This window comes from Ipomoea triloba, chromosome 1 (assembly GCF_003576645.1).
Source record: "Ipomoea triloba cultivar NCNSP0323 chromosome 1, ASM357664v1".
NCBI classification, from domain to species: Eukaryota; Viridiplantae; Streptophyta; class Magnoliopsida; order Solanales; family Convolvulaceae; genus Ipomoea; species Ipomoea triloba.
Genome location: NC_044916.1, coordinates 34,008,161 through 34,030,635, shown reverse-complemented (window position 1 = coordinate 34,030,635; position 22,475 = coordinate 34,008,161). Strand labels below are relative to the sequence as shown.

Below are 22,475 nucleotides of genomic sequence, written 5' to 3'. Positions count from 1 at the left end.
GTAGGGTGGTGTGGGCAGGAACAATGTATTATGGTATAGTATATATGTATAACAACCATATATTCGAGCTAGTTACAGTAGTGCATAAATGGATGGCAGAATGCAAAGGTGTATGTAAGAGAATAATATGGGGAAGGGGTGTTGTAACAAGTAGTTTCTTGCAAAATAAAATGCAAATAGCTAGGCACCCATGGCCTAGACTCACTTTTTCAAAACATGCATGATTTTGTCTTTTTATTGCAAAAATGCTTTTATAATTCAAGTAAAGAGGAGCTTTCTCTTTTTAATCTGAGAATCTCTCATCACTACTCCCCAACAATGGCAATAAATATTGGTGTAAAATCATCACATAAAGCAGTGTTACCTAGCTAGCTTGGCTTAGCTTAGTGCCCGCTTATGCTTATGCCGGATTAGCTAAGCTTTCAGATCAAATAATGCTTTCTTTTTGTTTGGGGCTACTCAAAAAGTTGAATTCAGCATCCTACCATCGAAACGTAGCATTAACTGCTAGCTCTAACTAACTTTTAGTGTTGTGGCAAAGGCTTAATTCTGACAATTGGTATCAGAGTAGGCCGGTGGTACGACACTTTTTTTTTTTTTTTCATTTCATTTTAGACCCATATATCATCAAAAGCCCATTAATTAAGTTTACTGCCACAAAGACAGGCTCATCATATCAACTCAACCAGTGCATTCACTGCAGATCAGAAGATACATATATATATATACAGTTGTATATATGTTTTGATGAAGCAGTGAAAAACTGAGATTAGGAAACATTAATTGTGAGATGGAATTGAAGGTAGAAGTAGTTAAATGGGGGAAGGGTGATGATATGGACCAAAAATGAGCTGTCTGGATCTACAAGTTTGTTGGCCCCATATGGAAAAGTTACATGTACACAAAGGTTTAATTGAACATGGTAGGCATGTGAATATAGACATAAACCATGTGTCATCCATGTGGATTAACCCTTTCAGTTTATCTGGCATTAGCTAAGCAACCACTACCAAATCGCCGGATTCTTCTATTCTCTCTATTCTATTCTGTGGCTTCTAATTTTCCCATTTTCATTATATTAATTATTTTATTTCTCTTTAATTTTCCAATTAACTCTTTAATTTTTAATTTATTTCATTCCTAAAATTTTTTCAATATATAAATAATAATTTATATTCTATCCCCTCATCAACCTTATATATGCAATGTCGTCAGATCAGAACCAATATAATGGAGCAAGTGGTCATTTGGCCAAGGGTTGGCCGGCTTCTACCATTTAATATCAGAATAATCATAGTATGTAATAAAATGGTTGAGTAAATTTGAATCCACATTTTTTTATGGAGCCCCACCACATGAAGAATTTGTGACTCAGCCCTTCCCATCGATCATAACCATACATTAACACTCAGAATCAAATGGTTTTCAATGAATAAGAATTATTGAAGGTGCCATGTCAATTGGGTTTTACTTGCTACAACCTGTATGCATGCACATTTTTTGTTAATAATAATAATGTATGCTTTTCATAATACAATTCCCGAGTTTGGACCCTCAGAATGTAGTTACCTTAAAATTTAGAAACGAGTATTTTGTCACCCTTGAGGTCTTACCCAACACAAATAGGATTAGTCTCTATGTGGGATTTCAATTAACTAGTCGTGAAACCTATGGTCAGATTAGAACAATATAATTGAGCCATGACAGTCGCAAAGTAGAGTTACACCCAATGTAGTGAACTTTTTGTGGGCACCATCCATTGGTCTTCCTGTCTAAGAGGTCGTTGAGTTATCATGATTTATCATTTCATAATCCTATCAGACATTCGGGGGTGCCCTTGGGGCGATGAAAATTTTCCTTTTGTAAGCAAATGTTAAAATATAATATATATATATATATATATATATATATATATATATATATATAATGCTATTGTGGCCCAAGTTTGATAGAAATTATTAATTACTTCCTCATCATATATGTTTGTAACAGAGTCAATAGTATTCAAAACAAAAAAAGATGATTCAAGAGAAGTTTGTGTCCTTAATGTCAAATTAAATTTATGTATTTACTACGATAAATACTGTGTTTCAATCAACTATTGAACTGATATGCCTATTTTAATTATTTTATTCTTAGTGTATACATCTGACGATAATCTATGTTCGATAGCCATAAAAATCAAGATGGCCACTGGTCCCCCCACTTTTTAGTTTTTGGATAAATATTTACAAAATAATATAGTCTTTTAATTAATTCTAAAAATAAAAAGAAAATATTACCAAAAATGGAAACACAGAATTATGACCTGTTTGGGAATATTGGTATGAGCAAATTAGTCCCGTGAGCATTTTCTTTAAGAATAATGAATATTTACCAAAACTCGTTATATATACTTTTTTAATATTGAAATATTAATTCGAATTAACTCAATAAGCATTATAATGATTAATGATGAAAATGTGTTCAGTTTAAACGTAATAAATTTCCATCATAGACTCATATTATAATTTGCATAGTCTTTAAGGGTTCTGCGTTGGTCCCGATTTACCTCCTTTGCTGCCTAAGGTTACAAGTAAGATGAGCTTCACTCAAAAATAAATTATTTCGCCGGATAGATACTGCAAACTTTCTCGTAAATTAAAGTTTTTAGAGTTCTATAAATAAATTGTAATGTCATCTTGATATATGAATTAAATAACAAAACTTATTATTCACATTATTAGAATCTTTTTTTTAAAAACCCAAAACTTTAATTTAGATATCCAAATCTGCAAATGGGCATAATCTATTTCAATTCTTAATTTCCTCCATTTAACTTAACATATTGATTAAATTAAAAAAATAGTTAATTTTACTTTAAATGATGTATTTCAATGGTCTACGAGTTCTTAAAAATGTTTGACTAATTGAATTTTTGTATATTGATTACTATAACAGGGCTCGTTCAATTAGAATCAAATTCGATATGTTATATGCAGCTGCAAGCGAATTAAGTAAAGCTACTAACTTTTCAATTTTTAAACTGATAAAGGAGTTGAGGTGTATTTGGGGCATCATTAATTCATTCATGTTTAATAAGTAGAAGCTTTAGGGAGTAAAAAGAAAATAATAAAGAAAGATGGAGTGATTAGCAAGATATGATACAGAAGCATGTGGACACTTAATTACACACCAATATGGCTCACAAAGACAAGCTTTAAAAACACACCCGAAAAGATGTTGATTAAATATGCTTTTATTTATCCAAGCAATGCAACATGTGAACGTGCCTAAATCATCATAATCCACATGCCCACTCTAATTAACACTGTTCCGTTCTTGTGTTCCCAATCCCACCACGCATCCATTTTCCTCCTTAATTACCCAACCCATTCATATTCATTTTATTTTTTCCCTTATAATTTACTACGTATTTATTTTTTCATTATTAGCACAAAATAATATGATTAATTTTTAATAGATTCAGTCAATTCATGACACGAATAAAACCGATCAATATGAAGAATTAATTCACTTTTGGGAGATATGTCTATTCTCTTTCTTTCCTTTTCTTTTGCACCTCAACCTTAAAAATTATTAATTTTTAAATAGATATTAATTGCCGGAGTTCAATTTTGTGGTATTACCGAGAAAACAAATTCTTTTGGGTCAAATCATAGATTTTTTTAGTCAAGATACGCTAAGACTCTATACACCGTGGACTAATTATGTTCGAAGGGTGGCAAAGGCACAACGCACTCATTGATTTTAAGGTAGTTGCATTCTCGGGACTCAAATTCAAGACTTATAGTTAAATTATACCCATAAGGGAAAGCAAAGTTGATCAAGAGCTATATGCCTTGAGAATGTCTTAAAAGGAAAAGATAGTGATTAATGTCATCATTATTGAGTTAATTATTACTTAATCAAGAATGGAAGTTGTGATTGGCCCTAAAGAGATTCCAGAAAGACTTTCTTGAAATTGTTTTCCTATTATTATTATTACTATATCTAAAAAGAAAAGGAAAAAAAAAAGGAATTATTTATTTAAAAAATTAAAAAGAAAGTAAAATTAAAATTACAAGTGGGGGAAGTAGAAGTGAGGCCCATGAAAATGAAAGTGCAAGCCACGAGTCACTGTTAATGGGCCCAGCAATGGACCACAGAGAAAGGCCACTTCAAAAAGCCCACATTCAGCCTCAGCCTACTGTGCAAAAAACGAATGTTGAAAGTCTCCCCCAAATTATATCCTAATTTGGGACCCACCAAGCATGTGCTGTTTATTATATTTAAAATTAACCCCTTTATCACGCACGAACAAAACTACGGAGTAAAATAACTCACAATTTAATCTCTTAAAATAAAGTCTTGAGTTTTTCATCTTTTTATATAGAGTTGAATAATAAATCAAGTTTTATTATATGTACTCTCAAATTTTACTCCTTAATGTGGCGAGTTTTGATAAGTTATTTTTTTTTATGTGGGTCGAAATACAAGCGTCTATATCAAAATTTTGTGTGAGAGAGTAAAAGTTAAGAGTAGAAAATGAGAGTACACATAACATTTTTCTAATAAATCAGTTCGAAGATTTATATAAATTGATATACTTACTGAATATTGATTTGATCATTGACTAAAATGCCTCGAAAAATCAACGGTATATTGTTCATGATAATTCAACTAAATATTCATTGCGTCCCATACATGTTGACTGGTTGAGTACAACCCATAATATAGCAATTGAAAAATGTCTCTCATATATGACAGCCAACAACTGGGAAAAAGAAGAGAGAGTGTGAAAGCGTAACGTTACTCTCAGATCCCACTCTGCCGTTTTTTTCTTTTTTAACGTTTTTATTTTACTTACGTCCACTTCCATGTGATGTAAGAGAGGCACTTGCACTTCTTATGGAGTTATGGATAAGCTTTTTGTTTGCAATTTTAGACCTTTTTGTATTTTTTTTTCCATCAAACCTCCTGTGCCAACTTTCATCAATTGGGATTGAAATGACAGACATACTTATATCCCAATTTAAGAATTGTTTACATTCGGGCTCGTTTGTCAATACGAAATGACTTAACTCGTCATTATAAAGATGTATGAGACTAAATTGACTTTTACTTGAAAGCGCACACATATATGAATAAGAGTCTATCATCCTACCTTATAGTTGTATTAAAGTAGCAAGCCAAACAGTTAAAAATAAATGTCAGGTTTTTTTTGTCAACAAGGAAGAAATAAATAAAGTTGATGGGGTTTTCAAAAAAATAAAATAAAATTGATGGGTCATGAGCACCAACAATGCCTTTTTCTTTTCTTTTTTCTTTTTTGAAGCCACAAAAAATGTCAATTATCTAAGAGCAAACTCAACTGTTAGAGTTTTAAAAAATTGTAGGCTTTTTACGGGTCCGACATGTGCACCTACAACATTAATTTCTTTTTACAGGAGTTCAATTTTCTTCTCTCTTCTCTCACTTCTCTCTTCCGCATCAGCTCAAAAGTTTTTAAAAACCCCTCAAAAAACCTCTTGGGTCGCTCTAAACCCATTTTCTCACTCCTCCCTTCTCTCCCGGCACTTGCAAATTTTTTTGTGGATCATAAACAAAAAGTACATTTTTAATATACTAAATATACATTATTTATGTACTGAATGTACTGTATTTGATAATATATTAAATAATGTATCTTTAATACACAAATAATGTATCTTTAGTATACTAAAAATGTACATTTTATTCATGGTTTATAGAACGATGATTGCCCTCCACCTCACAAAAAAAAAAAAAATCACAAAAAATCCCCCTAAAATAGTAAAATGACTATTGGGGTTGTTCTTAGTAGCCCATTGACAGTACCAACCATCTCAAGTTGGTGGGTTATGTTCAGTTGTTTTAGTACTGAAATGGTTAAAAATAGCAGTAATGTATTCAAGAATTGAGTTTGAAATGAACTGATGGTACCCTATTACTCATCTGTTGAGCAATTAATCAAGCTTGAAATGAAACTGATGAATGGCAAGTGTTGGCAACAAGATAGATGTATATTTGAAAAACAGAAAGGTGAGAGTACTGTGGGCATACCCAGGCAATGTCCCCATAAAGAGAAGCAGCAAATTTTGTATCCTACCCAGCAACCATGTTCAACAATGTACTAAGCTTCAGTTGCAATCAAATGTACATGACAACTTCAAGATAGGACCTTCACAAATTCAAACCACATAGGATGCTACACACTACAGGGCAACACTTTGGGAAACAGAAACGTCTCGACTTACTGCCTGGGACGGGATCTAACCGTACCTTTGGTCCTGTTTTCTGCTTTGCCATTCGGTTAGTAGCGTCCTCCGTCTGATCGAGACAATTGAAAAGTCAACCTGTGAAGGGGAATGAAACCACACCTTTCAGCCATCATCTGAGGATTTCAAGATGTAACCTGAGATAATGTCAACAGATAGGTGGTAACAAATAACCTGTCACAATTTGGCATTGCAAGGTTTATTATCGGAAAACAAGAAAAGCGATAGCCATGTAAAATGATGGATTCACTATAGCATGAAGCAATTAAGTGTTGTGGGGGCACACTGTTAAAATGCACAGTGGAGTATGTTCACCTGAAACACTGTAGTCCTGGCAACCTACTAATTTGTAATGCTATTCATTAATGTGTAATGGCATGATTACATAGTCACAGACCTGACAATTTCAGAGCTACTCAAAGCAAATTATTTCGCGAAACAAGTACACATACATGGCTGGTTTATTTGTGTGATAAATTAGTGGTCCTTTTGAGATGTTTACCACACCAAAAGTATTAGTCACACAAATATCTACATCAGTTAAAAAGCATTGTTCTGAAAACTGAAACCGCCTAGGGGTGTGAATGGTCATTTTCTAATTCAGACAGTAAGGGATGAAATTTGGAGTATTGTAAATGAATTTTGAAGAATATTTCACTGTTTTAACTTCTGAAACTATTCCCAGTGAATTTATGCCCCTCAAGATATTAACCTTCCCACTTGATAGAAGGTTTCCCCTTCCATTTTCATTTTCTTTTCCACAGCTTCTATGGTCATACTGTTCATCAGTCCAAAAAGCTTCCAACTCTCTTCATTTCCCAGTTTCTATGTTTGTCTGAAACCTTGGGCCCACCTAACCTGATGTTTCCCCATCTGTTTACACACACACACACACACACAAACCTTAGAGATCTATACCAAAATTCAGAGCGCAATAAGTCCTACATGAATTTACTTTCCTAAAAGCAATAGCCTTATAGCATCTGCAAACTGGGCCTCCCAAAATTCAGAGCGCAATAAGTCCTGTCAATATAATTTCCTCTTTCACAACAAACTGGGCCTCCCAAATTGTAACTATCTTACCTAGTCAACCTGAACATTTTATAAACTAGAATTTGTTCATCCCCCCGAATAAATTATGTGGCTTTTGCTGCCTTAAATCATTTAGATTTGATAAAGATCTTCATATAACAAACATAAGATATGCCAAATACATTTAAAAAGGAGAAAAGGAGGCATTAAGACAAATAAAAAGATATAATCACAGTCCATTAAGTGTTCTTCATTTCAGGTAAAGGATAGCATCTTAGTTGTTAGCTTCACGTGTAAATCTGAACACAATCTCTGCAGCATAAAAGGCATACTAAGAATTTTACACCAATAAGCAAGAATAAGTGTATTAAAAAAAATGCAGTACAAAGGAACCTTTGGGAATCTACTAATACAAGGAACTCAAGTTTTCTCAAATTTGATCAACTGAGAACACTTTTTCCCCTCTGGTAAAGCAGAGGCATGCTTGTCAGTTGGTCATTCAACTATGCTCATGATGGAAGGCAACCAATACTTATCTCCTAGTGACTCAACATGATGACTTTAAATAAATCTCAGAAAGTTTTATTAGGCTGCAATTCTATGAACAAGGAGTGATGCAGACAGGGTAGGGTTTCACGAACACAAGCTTCATAAAAAGATCCAAGGGTATGCCAACTGGAAAGTCAGGTAGATGAACCTATCAGCTTGGCACCTAGCAAATCAAGAAAATGAACCTAGATGATAGACAACTTTTGGTGCACCAGAATTAATTTGGAGCATGCCTATATTAAACTAATTAATGTTAAGATCCAATTCAGTTTGTACTTTACTTTCAAAATCATGTTAAGAACCATAGAATAGTTCCGGAAGAGGAATCAGTTGACCAATGCCTGAAAGATATTCAAGTACATAAATGTCATCAACAATGTCATCAACAAGACAATAGGAGAAAGATTATTGAAAATGGTCATCAAATAGGTAATTGAAGATTTGAAGATATAGCAAAGAGATGTACCTTATCTCTCAGGAAACAGGCTTTTCCCAGTTCTACCACTGAATTATATTCACTTTCCAACACACAGAGAGAGACCATTAAAATATCCATTAGTCAGCCAATTGTAATCAAGCTACTTCAGAGATCATACAACTTCATATACAACATTATTAAGCAGGCAGCTATATATTTTTAAGCATTTATGCCACCTAATCTCATATGGCATGCCTAGATCATCAGTCTACCAAACATTACAGACTTTTGCAGATTTGCATCATAGGTCTTCACATTCTTCTTTATAACTTGTTGCACCACATGTAGTAAATACAGTGAAACCTCTAAAGTTTATTGAATATGATGCTTCTGGAAAGCCCAAATGTGGCTTATTATTATTCCAATATCCAATTGTTTCCCTAATGAAAGCAAAAAGTAGTCAACAAACAAGTAGATCAGAGAAGGTGCATTAAAAGCCAGTTACAGAAAGCACAAAAACAATTAGCATTAATTAGATCAGAGAAGGTGCATTAAAAGGAAGAAAAAAATGTTGACTCAAGAAATTTTTAAGCTAAATAATAAATTCCCAAAATTACAGCAGGAGACCACAAACTTGGGAAGAAAGAGAAATCCAGTTTCCAACACATAAAAATCTCCAATAAACACTATAAACAAAGCAGCTAAATAACAGCTTTTTTACTCTGAATGCATTCAGCAAAAAGATGTGACCCTGAACCATCCACAGAAGGTAAAAAGAAAAAAGGAAAATCTGCTGGACAAAGTCGTCCTCCTTCTGATAGAAGTGTTGATTGGTTAACTATTGTCTGTAAGCATCTTCTTCCATTTCAACTCCATTGCCATGCGTTCATTCTCAAGTTTCATCCTCCCGTTTTCCATCCTCATCATTTCCAACTCATGGTCTTTTTTCCTATTAAATCTTTGCCATTTGAGGCGCTCTTGCTCCAATTCCAACATCTGTACCTGAATATGTAGCTTATGTTCTTCAAGCTGAAGAGTACGATGATCCAACCACTTCTTCTGTGAAGCACTTCCCCTCACACCATCAGATAATGTTTGCATTGCATCTCCATTAGCATTTTGTGTCTGAAAACTGAAAGTCATGCTACAATCTTGGGAATTCAAGGAATTGCCAAGGTTAACATTTGGTTTTGCCCTCTTTCCAGAGCCCCCTGCAGGCACCACATACATCCTGTGATGAACATTAAAATTATGATTTTCTTCACACTGATCACGCTCATGCTCATCTAGCTCATCATCTTGATCATCCTCATAATTGTTATCTTGTCCATGCCCCCTCACATCATTGTCATCGTGATCATCTCTACTTCTAAGAGCCAAGCGTAGTGCACGTTGCAAGTCAGGATCAGGAGGAAGATGTAAACGGTTCCCATTGTGGTAAGAACACATCTCTTCATAGTGCAAATGCTTAGAACTCAATATTTTTCTAACTTCCTCCTTTGTTTTCTCTGATATGTGATCCATCAAATCCAAAAGTGTAGGATTCTCAACAACCTCACAAGAAGTTCCCCTCCCAAGAATCTCATTCAGTCTCTTGTACCTTTTGTTCAGATCATTGAACTTATCCTCACATTGTTGAGGGGAAACAAAATGACCCCTTTTAGCCATGACCTTCGATACCAATTTCCATTTCCCTTTTTTATGCAAATTAGAGCATTTTCTCCTTCCACTGTGTTCTGCAGCTGCCTCCTCACCTATGTAAGAAACAGCAGTAATTAGCAATCTCACCATCTGGTCAGTCCATTTCACACGATGCCACATGGGTGCCTTCTTCCCCCTATTCTGATCATTGTAGCCCTCAGCAGCATCCTCTGCAAAGCTAGGCTCCTCTTCATCACTTGCAGATTTAACCCCCTCACCTCTGCCATAGTCATTCCAAGAAATATTCTTATTACAACCTTGTGGACCACCAATGGAGAGGGGAAAACTCTCATGAATTGGGGGGCGAACCATTGACCCTTGTCTAGGAAGAGAGTGATGCTGTTGTTGATGAAGCCCAACCTGTTGGGGTTGATGATGATGAACCCTAATTGAACCTTGCAAATCCATATTTGGGTAAGAACCATTGCCAGTCATCATATTCCCTGATGATAAATTTCCTTCCATTCCTCAGCTAAAAACTATTTCTTTCCCTATACCCTAGTTCATAAGCACTAAACCCTTGTCCAAAAGAAAAGCATTTACTTCAAAGAACCAGTTTTTGACTCCCCAATTCATGAAAAATCAATCCATTTCACTTCACTATTCCCTGAGAACATAATAACCAATCTAAATAATCAATTCAAGCAATCCAACTATATAAGTAAAGATTATGCGCGTATCCGGCAATTAACTAAAATCCCACAGAAGGATTTGATTATGTTTACCATTCAAGGATACCCATTAACACCAACAACCTAAAATGCCCAAAAGCAACAATTTAAAACAAAAAAATCAAATCTCTGTTGTAAGAAAAACAAGAACTTACCATAATTTTCAGCCAAGATTCCAGATTCCAGAAGAAGCAGAAAGAAGAAGAAGGTGTTTGGTGTACAGTAGAATAGAAAGGAAAAAAGGCAAAATTGGGAGACGCTGCAGATTCAATGTATGGGCGGAGGAATCGGCGGGACCCAATTGTGCGAAATTTTCGTGCTCACCACACGCATCTCCCACAAATAGGCTAAAATGTGATTACACCAACTCACCAGTCACCAAGCCAGCCAGCAAACAAAGAAAATTCTGGCCCCAGCTTCAACTCTCAAGCAGTCAAGCATGGAATGGAATCACCTTTTTGCATACTTCTCTGCATTCTTTCCCAAAATTTATGCCCACTGGGAGAATAAAAGCAAATAAATAATACTTTGGAGCACAGAATTCTCTCAATTTGCATTTTTATAATTACCCGTCAGACGTCAGCCCATGCCCTCCCTTTAATTACTACAAATTTTTTAAAAGTTTTTATATTATAAACTTACAGCTCGTTTGGTTAGCTGGAAAAATATTTGAAGAAAATGGAATTTAAATTCCATAGAAAACAAATTACCAGAAAAATAGATTCTATTGTTTGGTTGGTAGAAAAGAAATTATTGGGAATATAAATTTCATTGTTTGGTTGGGTTTGGAATGGTAATGAATAATGAGTATAATGACATATATAACCCTACACAATAATAATAATAATAATAAGAGTAATTAATAAAGTATGGGAGCGTAAAATTGTGATACTAGTTTTCAATGGAAAAAGTTTTCCATGGAAGACAAAATACATAAGATTTGCTAGGAAAATGTTTTCCTCATTGTTAAGGAAAACTTTTTCCAATGGAACTTGTTTTCCATCCAACCAAACAACATAAAACACCATTTTCCTCACTTTAAGGAAAACATTTTCCTTGGAAAATGTTTTCCATCCAACCAAACACTTTAGAGTTAATGTCTTTCAGTGACAATTTCAAATTAATCATTTTTTAAACTTATGACCTCTACTTGGGAGAGTCATAATTATGTCGCTCAACCATGTAAATGATAACTTAAAAGTTAAAAGTAAAGAAGTGAGGTTCAAATCTATAACCTCTACTTAGGAGAGACATAGCTATGCCGCTTAACTATAAGATCTATGACCTTTACTTGAGAGAGTCATAGGTATGCCGCTTAACTATAAGGTATTTCTATTAAAGACTCATAAATATACCACTTAACTATAAGGTCTTTGGCATAATTGTAACCATTTTGAGATACAATAACTGGGCTTAGCTAGAGTAAAGTTCGTTGCTTTATAATGCAGGATGATTATTTAAATATTTTATTGAGTTTTTTTTAGTACATATACATAGCAATAATCAATACCAAGATTAATAATCATCATTGTATAATTAGTACTGTTGGGAAATTACCATCGGGGGGCCACCAGCTAAACAATCGACCTAGAAATTCAAGTAAACAAATACTTCGTATCAATAAGAAGTTCAAGGCAAGAAGATTTGAACAATCGAGGTGGTAGCTCTGTTGTATCCATTCAAATATCTCCAACAACTATGATGATATATATCAAAGTTAGTTATACTCATTAGATTTTAGAGTGTTTAGAAAACAATTTATCAATCGAAGTCTAACTTATTTGACAAACTTTAACTTGTTTAGCAGGTCAAATAACTAATTTGGATGTTTGGTAAACAGTTTTTTGACTGATGTCAATAAGTTAAAAATGAAAAAAAAAAAAAACAAAAAAAAAACAAAAAAACTTTGAGTAGCTTATTTATATCGATCAACTGACTGTATTTTTGTTTTAAAAGTACGATTTACCGTTAATAGTTGTTTGTTATTGTGATATTTATATTTATTCAAATTTACATTTTTAATATCATTAGAATCGTCTAGAGTTTGGGATCTAAATTGCCTAATTGCCTAAGACATACACACAAACGTATATTTATGTACATACACACACCCACACACACATAATTGTGTTAACCGTTATGTTGAGTTATTATTAACAACTTATGTTTATTATATTTTTATTTGAAATCATATTTTTTATATTAAATTATTATTAACTACGGAGTATTTCGTTATAATTTTCACATTATTAATAATAATAAATAATAATAGTTACAAAATAATTAATAATAACACAACTATAATAATAAAGTTAAAAAATTAAGAGTTAAATAAATAACACAATATACGTATGTCCTTATACGTCATTTTACATGTAATCAGCTAATAGTATACAACTAAACAAACATTTTTTTTGTTATAATTAGCTAATAATACTATTAGCTTGTCAAATCAACTAACACAATCAGCTATCAACTATCAGTTATTAGTCATCATCTAACTGTCAATTGCCAAACACCCCCAAAATTGTGTTGGTGATATATCAAAGAGTATCGTCAAGACAAAATGAGAGAGGATGCATGTAGATAGTTATGTATTTCATTTGTAACCATTTAAATATTGTAACTTTAAAACAATTATTGTAAAAACGGAGTACTATTTTTGTTAATAACAAGGAAAACCTGTAGTTAATACCTGAAATTACATATGCACCAAGTAAATTTTGCTCCTATATAACAGATAGTATAACTACTATTTTTGTAACCTGAAAACAAGAAAACAATTTGAATATATTTACATTCTTAGCAAGTTCAATTCCTTGCTACTCAATGCTTTTCATTCAACAATATCATTGTTATATTGCATCCTATTCCACAATGTAAGTTTTAATCCAATCTATGATTTCAACATCATTAGTGTTCAGATTTACACTAACAAATACCTCATCCATGAGTCAAAAAATAAATAGATATGTTCATGTAAGTATGTGATCATAAATTGATTTAAAAAGGTTTGAAGACAACAGTTTTGGTTCGTAACATTGAGGAACCGAACTCAAAATCAACCATATGGTCTCAATTCAAATGTCGAATCTATAGTACCCAATTTAATTTGAAAGATCGAAAAAGATAGGATAACATTTTAGAGCTAACTCCAATGATTGAGAAATTGATGAGCTTTTTATTAAAAAAAAAATAATTATAAAATTGAAGAAAAAAAACACAAACGAACAAACAGAAGGAGGGTGATTGCAATCGTTATACCCTGCACCACGGTGCACATAGCAATGTGCACCACGTACGTAAAACGACGTCGTTTCGGAGTTAGTAGACGCGGACGCGAATGACTCAGGGAATTCATTATCTATAATACACATAATCATTATCTATAATACACAGAACGTTTGCCTAGAATACACAGAATGTTTGCCCATAATACACAGAATATTGACACAAAATACACATAAGTTAGTGGACGCGAATGACTCCAGGGAATTCATTATCTATAATACACATAATCATTATATAGAATACACAGAACGTTTGCCTAGAATACACAGAATGTTTGCCCATAATACACAAAATATTGACGCAAAATACACAGAACTCATCATCATAACATTCGAATGCACAAACACATCACAACTTGTGTTAATAACATGAATACACATAATATTTACACAAAATACACAGAACTCATCCTCCTAAACATTCGAATGCACAAACACATCACAACATGTGTTACTAACATGAAATCACAACATGTGTTACTAACATGAATATACATAACGGTTGCCTATAATACACAGAACGGTTGCCTAGAATACACAGAATGATTGTCTGTAATACACAGAATATTAACATAAATACAGAGACCGGCCGAAACGGGAAACATGATTTTCAAAAAAAAAAACGGACGATTAGTTTACAATGCTCAAAACGACATCGTTTAGGTACGTGGTGCACATTGCTATGTGCACCGCGGTGCACAGTATAATTTGCCGGGTGATTGTCATGCAACTTTTGGACTAAGGTCTATCAAGTATCAAGCAAGGTTAGCTCTGGTCCACGATATAATTTGTGTGGACGAAAAGCTAGGCCAACTTCTCTATTCATATCGGGTGGAAAAAGCCCATTAGCTTCTTTGTCCGATCGGGTTGGCAGCTTCTCTATTTGGTGATGCTATTTATTTTTTTAAAAAAAAAAGAAAGCATAGTTTTTTTATTAAAAAAAAAACATAGTTTTTTTATTAAAAAAAAAAAAACATGATGCCCACACAAAGAAAAATTAACTAGCTATTTTTTGGTAATATGTTTAAGGTGTTAATTGCAACATGTTTACAAGTTTAATTGTTCAATTGATTTTTTTTTATTATTTAAGGGTCTAATAGTAACTTTTAATATATTAATATAATTGATTGGTCTATTTAACTATTTTCTCTAATTTTTTTTTTAACTTAGACCCTCCACTCAATCCACATCTAATTAATATGATAACAATATGCTTAGAATACAACAATATTCATTCAAATGAACCTGAAAGACATTAATTTGTAAAGCAATAGCGACAGATGCCCTCGAACAAATTAAAGGGATTGCAATATGCAACTGGATCATCACAAACGAACCTTAAAGATCACGATGCCCCACTCAATGAATCTTTTTAATTCTGGTCTCTATGAATTTAAATTTTTTGTTTTTGTTTTGCATCAGTGAATTTAAGTTTATTGTGCACTAATGTGTAAGCATTTGAGATTTATAAACCAGTTACAAAATACATATGTAATTTACCTTATTCGCTAATTTTTAAAATAGAAAGGGTGTTGCTATTTGTACCACCTTAGGTGTAAATAATCTTGAAATTCTAAAAAGGTCACAAATTTCAATAATTTCATAGGTGGTGTAAATAACAATTAGAGTGTAAATATGACTATTTACACCACCATGATTAAATGTAATTTAATTACACAAAAAATTAGGTATTGAAATTAGAGTTTTAAAAAAAAGTAATTGAATTAAAAATATTATTTTAATAAAATTAAATTAAGTAATGATTTAAAACTACAAAAAATAAAAAATAAAAAACATTAAAAAATAATGTGTATTTAGAAAAAAAAATATCATGCAAGTTTCTCATATTTGATTGGAGGATAACAAAGGTGGGCTAACTTGGATAATTCAACAAGTTTAGTATTAAAAAAAAGTGGATAATACTTTGTGGTCGAGTGACATCCGGTTGTAATCTCATATAGATGAGGTGGGTTTGAGTCTTAGTGGAGACAAATATTGACTCTTTGTGCTTTGCTTATTGCTTAACAGTATTTGATAATATAATTTTCAAGTTTGAATTCGTACTTTCAGATTTTTGGTTTGATTTTTTTTGGTTCATATTTATTATTTGAATGTCATTATATTATGATAAATTGTCTTGATTTTTTATTTTTTTTTTTGTATTTTTAAAACATTTATTCTCATTATAAGGTCATACACAATCAAACATCAATATTGGTAATCATTTCAATTTTACCATACTACCAAACATGCAAAATACTTTCACTAAAATTTATTACCATTACTAATTATTTGATTTTCATTCAAATTCAAATTCTTATGTGCGAATCAAATACACCCTTAATACATTAAAAATGAATTTGTATCAAAGAAACACATAAAAATTAAATATAGATTGTAATATCAAAAAAAAAAATTATAACCTTGAAAAAGTAATTGACTGCATAAGCATAATTAAGGAGTTCCTATTGAAAATTAAATTTGTAATCTCTAACTCTTTGTGCTGCAGTAGGTTAAGAAAGTAGTTTATAAACATATACTATATTATAACCGATTGAGTAGTACTCAAAAAAAATTTGTAGTCTTGTAATTGTTAAGTAGGGATAAATAATGAGAGGAATTTAATATTTTGTGATTGGTGATTGCGTGGAGCCCAAAAATATCGGAGGACATAAATTATGGCAAGAGATAAGAGTTGACAAAATAGATATTTGACTTAGTTGATATTAATATGATATATGGGCGTGGCGGAGCTGACAGTGAGATAGAGTTTATGGAAAGGAAAGGGAAGGAAGCAGACGTCAGAGACGTGTGGAAAGGAAAGGACGGGTTTTTGCAGGATAACCGCCGGATGAGGATGGCGAATATGCACCACGTCAAGGCAAAGACGAAAGGCGTTATCTTTTGGCAGGCACTGTTGCCATGGATCACGGCTTGCCTCCACGTGTCCTCCCACCTTCCACAGTTATTCGATAGCCCCATCCCCCACCCCCATTGGCCGTTTCCAATTTCCCATTTCCCAATGCCCTCCGTCATCTTTATATAAACCTCTGTTGCTCCAATTGTGTCCCATTTCCGCTGAGAAGGGTTTAGCTGAGCAAGGAAGGGGATCGGGAGAGATGGATCACGCGGCGGACGCTCACCGGACGGACTTGATGACCATAACCAGGTATGTGCTGAACGAGCAGACGAAGCACCCCGAGTCTCGTGGCGACTTCACCATCCTCCTCAACCACATTGTCCTTGGCTGCAAATTCGTCTGCACTGCCGTCAACAAGGTACGGACTATTCATTTCATTTTGCTTTTGCCGCCGGAACCTGGAATTCTTAGTTTTCTGCTTCTATTCTATGTTTTTCGGTTATTTGTATTGTATGAATCAAGGATTTATGCCAAATAAAAAACACACGATTAGTGTGATGAACTAACTGCTTTCCAGTCTTCCTTTTGTGCGTGATGATACTAATACAATCCAATCCAATCCAAGACAGAGCACAATAACTTAGCATCGTTTGAATGGAAGAATTCCCTTTCCCTTCCCTACACACTTTTGGGTGGAGTGAAACAGAGATGAGTAGTACGAATGTAGTTAACTAGAAAAATACAAAAAAAAAATAGGAAGGAGCCAGGCTTTGAACCTTAGCGAGAAATGGGCCTACTATGGAAAATTCCCTGTTATACACGTACAAATCATCAAATGAAATTGGGGAGGTTCAACTCATGAACTTTCCTTTCCTTTCAAAAACCTCGGTGTTTCAACCATTTCTACTCAAAATTCTTAGTTGTTTAGTGACTTTGTGCAGGCTGGTTTGGCGAAACTCATAGGGCTTGCTGGTGAGACCAATGTACAGGCAAGTGCATACACAATCATCCCTCAAGATATTTATCCGTCCTGTTTCCATTAGGATATTTTACTTTAATATGTTGTTCTTGAAGTGGTTTACCTTGAGTACAGGGTGAAGAACAAAAGAAACTGGATGTACTCTCAAATGAAGTTTTTATCAAAGCCTTGGTTAGCAGTGGTCGAACAGTAAGTTGCTGGAGGACTTTATATAATCCTTTTTTCATTTCCCCCGATTTACACAAACAGAACACATTCCCAATTTTTGATTTTTTTTTCCAGTCCATTCTAGTCTCTGAGGAAGATGACGAGGCAACCTTTGTGAAGCCACCATTGCGGGGAAAGTGCGTACTGTTGCTCACCGCTGTTTCACAACCACCTGAAATTTTAGAATACGAAATCTGTGATATCTGAACATTCTCTAATTCGAGTGCATTACTGTTTGCTCTGAAATGCAGATATTGTGTTGTTTTCGACCCATTGGATGGATCTTCCAACATTGATTGTGGTGTTTCTATTGGAACTGTATGATTCCTTGCTCAACTATTACTAATAATTATTTCTAAACACTAAAGATTATAATGGTTTATTTTTCAATTTTGCTTATTTTTACCTAGATTTTTGGGATTTACATGATCAAAGATGATCATGAACCAGCATTAAGTGATGTTTTGCAACCTGGGAAGAATATGTTAGCTGCTGGCTACTGCATGTATGGGAGCTCCTGCACGGTATACAAAATTGCCCACTCTGTCTTTAATTTCATTACCATTTTCTGGTTGGGCTTGCAATTCAATTATAGTGTTGAGTTCAGCTTGGATATCTACCTGGTCATCTATACTGTTACATCATATTGATAATACTTGTCTGTCTCGTCATGATATTTCAGTGATTTAATTTGCAGTTTGTGTTGAGCACTGGATCTGGAGTTAATGGCTTTACCCTTGATCCATCACTAGGGGAATTCATACTAACTCATCCAGATATCAAGGTACGGTTGTTTGGTAATACTACTTCTGATGCATTTATGAGTCTCCAACACACCCTAATTTCTCTTGATTTTCATGGGATTTTATACGACAGACTTTGAATGTTCAGGCTGATCTTTACCATTAATTTTTAGAATATTTATTTACCCTAAAGGAAAACTGTTAATTCCATTTGATATCTTCTTTCTAGGTTGTATGTACAACTTAAGTACTGCATATTTATTTAGTCCGACTTATGACTATTGGTTTAGTACAGATCCCAAAGAAAGGAAAGATCTATTCTGTGAATGAAGGAAATGCTAAAAACTGGGATGGTCCAACAGCAAAGTATGTTGGACTGGCCTTGGTTTTTCTATTTGTTTTTGTTTCTACTTTTCATACATTATCTATCAAGTCTTATAATTATTTAACTGTCAGATTTGTTGAAAACTGCAAGTTCCCTAAAGATGGTTCATCACCAAAGTCTCTAAGATACATCGGAAGGTATTTAAACTCCTCAACAATGTGTCTGCAATTACATGGCTTTTCATGAATATGGGAGCATATCTGCTATATTATTTGCATTTGAAAAATATTGATTTGATGAAGACAATATTTCCACTTAGTTTCTCTAGCTGTTTTAAGTTCTAAGGAAACAGTCTAATATAAATCTGTTCTTTTGTAATTATGTTCTTGCAATTTCTATACTTACCCTTCAGGCTAATGAAACTATTTACTTTAGACACATTTTTGTGGTTCTATGATTCCATTTCTAAGTTGATGCCTCTGTACATTAGCGTTGTAGAGGGATCACTTAAGATAACAATATGGAGTACGGAGTAATATTTATAATGAGGATTGCCATAGAAGCACATTTTTATGGCTAACAACTAAAAACTTGTCCATTTCTGGCCTTCTCTTAGGAGTATTTTTATTTATTTATTTATTATCGTTATTTTTGAGGGGAGTAAGAAGAATTGGTCATTCTCTCTTTTTTTATTGAAGGGGAGAGAGCAGAAATGTTGTATACTTGGGTTAGACAAAATTGCTGAATATGTTGGTTCATCTAGATTTTATGGTACCCAGCAGATTGTGCAATAAATGACACCAAACTTATGATGTAGGAAGTTTTAAAATATAACTTTCGTGCTTTTCTTGGTTTCTGATATGCAGCATGGTTGCCGATGTTCATCGCACATTACTTTATGGTGGCATCTTCTTGTACCCTGCTGATAAGAAAAGTCCCAACGGGAAGCTGCGGTGAGTTAAAAGGAAACCCGAGACGTTCTTTACAAACAACTTGATAAAAACTAGTTAATGATGATGGAAATTGTACAAAACAGGGTTCTATATGAAGTGTTTCCAATGTCATTCTTAATGGAGCAGGCTGGAGGCCAAGCATTTACTGGCAAACTGCGGGTATGACCACTTTACTTTTGGTTATGAATAGCCTGATTTTTTTCTTAACTTTTGGTTATGAAGCTGATTTTTGTTTGAGATTTTTAAAGACTAGTGTTGTGACACACTTACTCTGAAATAAATTCATGTACAGGCCCTTGACTTGGTTCCAGAGAAGATCCATGAGCGTTCTCCCATATTTCTGGGCAGTTATGATGATGTTGAGGCCATTAAAGCACTTTATGCTGCTGAAGAGTAAACAGAGGGACTCAAACCTCTGCAGTCTTCACATACCAGGCCCAAAGCTTTATGATAATTGTAATTTCGAGTATATAATTCACAACCCTTGTTATCTTCAACAATTACACACTTATTGCAGGTAATCCTTGATAACCGAAATAACTAATTCCTACAACTTAGCTTGCAACATGCGTGCATATAACTTAGTAGTACATTTTCAAAAAAACTTAGTAGTACGTGTCACTGTCACCATTCTTGTGAACACATACATACGGAGTATTAATTAGCATTGCCAACGTTGAGCTAAGTGACATCTGATGGAGATTAACAGGGTGTTTAATTTGGATAATGCATACCATATGATTTAGTCCACAATGGTTAGGATTGTGAATCATGAAAATTTCAACCATTTTACACCTACTCACCAATCGGTTAGCATGTTCAATTTCAATCTAGTTTTATCAGACTTATAAGTTTAAGTTTATCATTTTTTTTTTAATTTTGTTTAAAAAAATTTACTTTAACCTTAAAATTTTGAGCTTATCAAGTGAATTGAACTTAAAAAAATTTTACATTTTAAAATTAGCATTCTCATATGGATGATGGAGTGGGTTCGAGTCTCAGTGGAGACAACTGTTGACTTGTTGTGCTTCAATAGGTTGAGAAAGTAGCTATGAATAGATATTGCATTGTAACAGAGTCAGTAGTACTCAAAAAAAAATAGCATTCTAAACACTCAATTTTAATAAATTGGCATTAATATATATACATTTATACATCATTAATTTATCTAAATCTTTATTTCTAAAATTTAACTAAAAATAGTTAACATATTTACACTATAATTATAATAAGTTTTTTTCATTATTTATTTTTATAACAAATATTTTTTTTGTAATAAATTTATTAAAAATTTCATTACAAATTTAATAAAAATACTAAAGATGAGCTTTTATATATATCTTAAAACTATGTGAACCTCGGTCCGACACAATAATTTACCTTTTTGAGTTAAGATTGACATTCATATCCTCTTCTATCTCTTTCCCATTTAATATAATTTTTCCCATTTTCCAATGTATACAAATATCAACAAGCTAAGCATCCAACATGGGACAACCCTAACCAAATTGATAAGATGGTTGATTTGATAACTACAAGATTATAAGTCAGACTTTCACACGGGAACAACCCCAACTAAATTGGTCAGATTTAGACTTGATAACCACTGCACAAGATTATAAGTTCGTTTGTTTATCTCAATCATGCAAGAAATACACAAATAGATCAAAATTATCATAATTATATAAATAGTGATATCTTAAAATACAAGGTACGCGGTATGTACCATTTGATGCAAAGACAAACTCTTGAAACAAAGCTACCAACGTCGTACAACACTTTACAAAAGTCACGCAACAGTACTTCATTATCTTATTGCATTTGGTTTAACTTCTTAATTAAAATATGAACGGAAGCTCACCTCTCACACACCAAAACAATATATGCAAGCTAAGCTAAGAAAAAAAAAAGTTAAATTAATAGTGGTAAGGAGAAAAGTGAAGCTATAAAAGGGCATGCAACTTGGGGGTTGCCAATAATATCATATCATAGCAATTAAGCGTTGCAACAATATAATGGAGTCTCTAATGGCCACTGTTTTAGTGACACTACTCTCCTTAGCCGCCTACTCTTCATTGTGTTCCGCACACCCTGAATATTCTTCTCCAAAACGTCCGGGTTGGTTCCAGGAGCCACCGGAACTGCCACCGCTACCCGAGCATCCTTATCCTAAACCGCTACCCGAACATCCTTATCCTAAACACCCTCCGGTTTACAACTACAACTCTCCGCCGCCGGTTTACCACTACAAGTCTCCTCCGCTACCGCCGCCAGTTTACAAATCCCCCCCAGCCCCAGCACAACCGTATAACCCTCCTTGTGTGTGTCATCCATCTCCATCTCCATCTCCACCAAAACCACATCCGGTATACTGGTCTCCGCCACCGCATAATCCCTACGTCTACAAGTCTCCTCCCCCACCTGTAAACCCATACGTATACAAGTCCCCACCACCCCCACCTCCCATCT

General features: G+C 33.8%; 2 protein-coding genes across 2 annotated transcripts; one reads left to right on the top strand and one right to left on the bottom strand.

Annotated features, from left to right (window-relative positions):
• Positions 1 to 8,783: 8,783 nt before the first annotated feature.
• LOC116031433 lies at positions 8,784 to 11,136 on the bottom strand. The gene is made up of 2 exons (XM_031273647.1): positions 10,805 to 11,136; positions 8,784 to 10,585 (listed from the first exon to the last, which is right to left on the bottom strand). The coding sequence occupies exon 2, from the start codon at positions 10,441 to 10,443 to the stop codon at positions 9,112 to 9,114; it is 1,332 nt and encodes a 443-aa protein (XP_031129507.1). The 5' UTR covers positions 10,444 to 10,585; positions 10,805 to 11,136; the 3' UTR covers positions 8,784 to 9,111.
• A 5,658-nt stretch (positions 11,137 to 16,794) lies between these two features.
• On the top strand, positions 16,795 to 20,571 carry LOC116030061 (fructose-1,6-bisphosphatase, cytosolic). The gene is made up of 12 exons (XM_031272173.1): positions 16,795 to 17,217; positions 17,741 to 17,788; positions 17,893 to 17,967; positions 18,061 to 18,122; positions 18,237 to 18,303; positions 18,396 to 18,509; positions 18,683 to 18,769; positions 19,024 to 19,094; positions 19,185 to 19,250; positions 19,920 to 20,006; positions 20,090 to 20,165; positions 20,299 to 20,571. Exons 1-12 carry the CDS (start codon positions 17,059 to 17,061, stop codon positions 20,401 to 20,403), a joined length of 1,017 nt encoding a protein of 338 aa, XP_031128033.1. The 5' UTR covers positions 16,795 to 17,058; the 3' UTR covers positions 20,404 to 20,571.
• Positions 20,572 to 22,475: the final 1,904 nt, after the last annotated feature.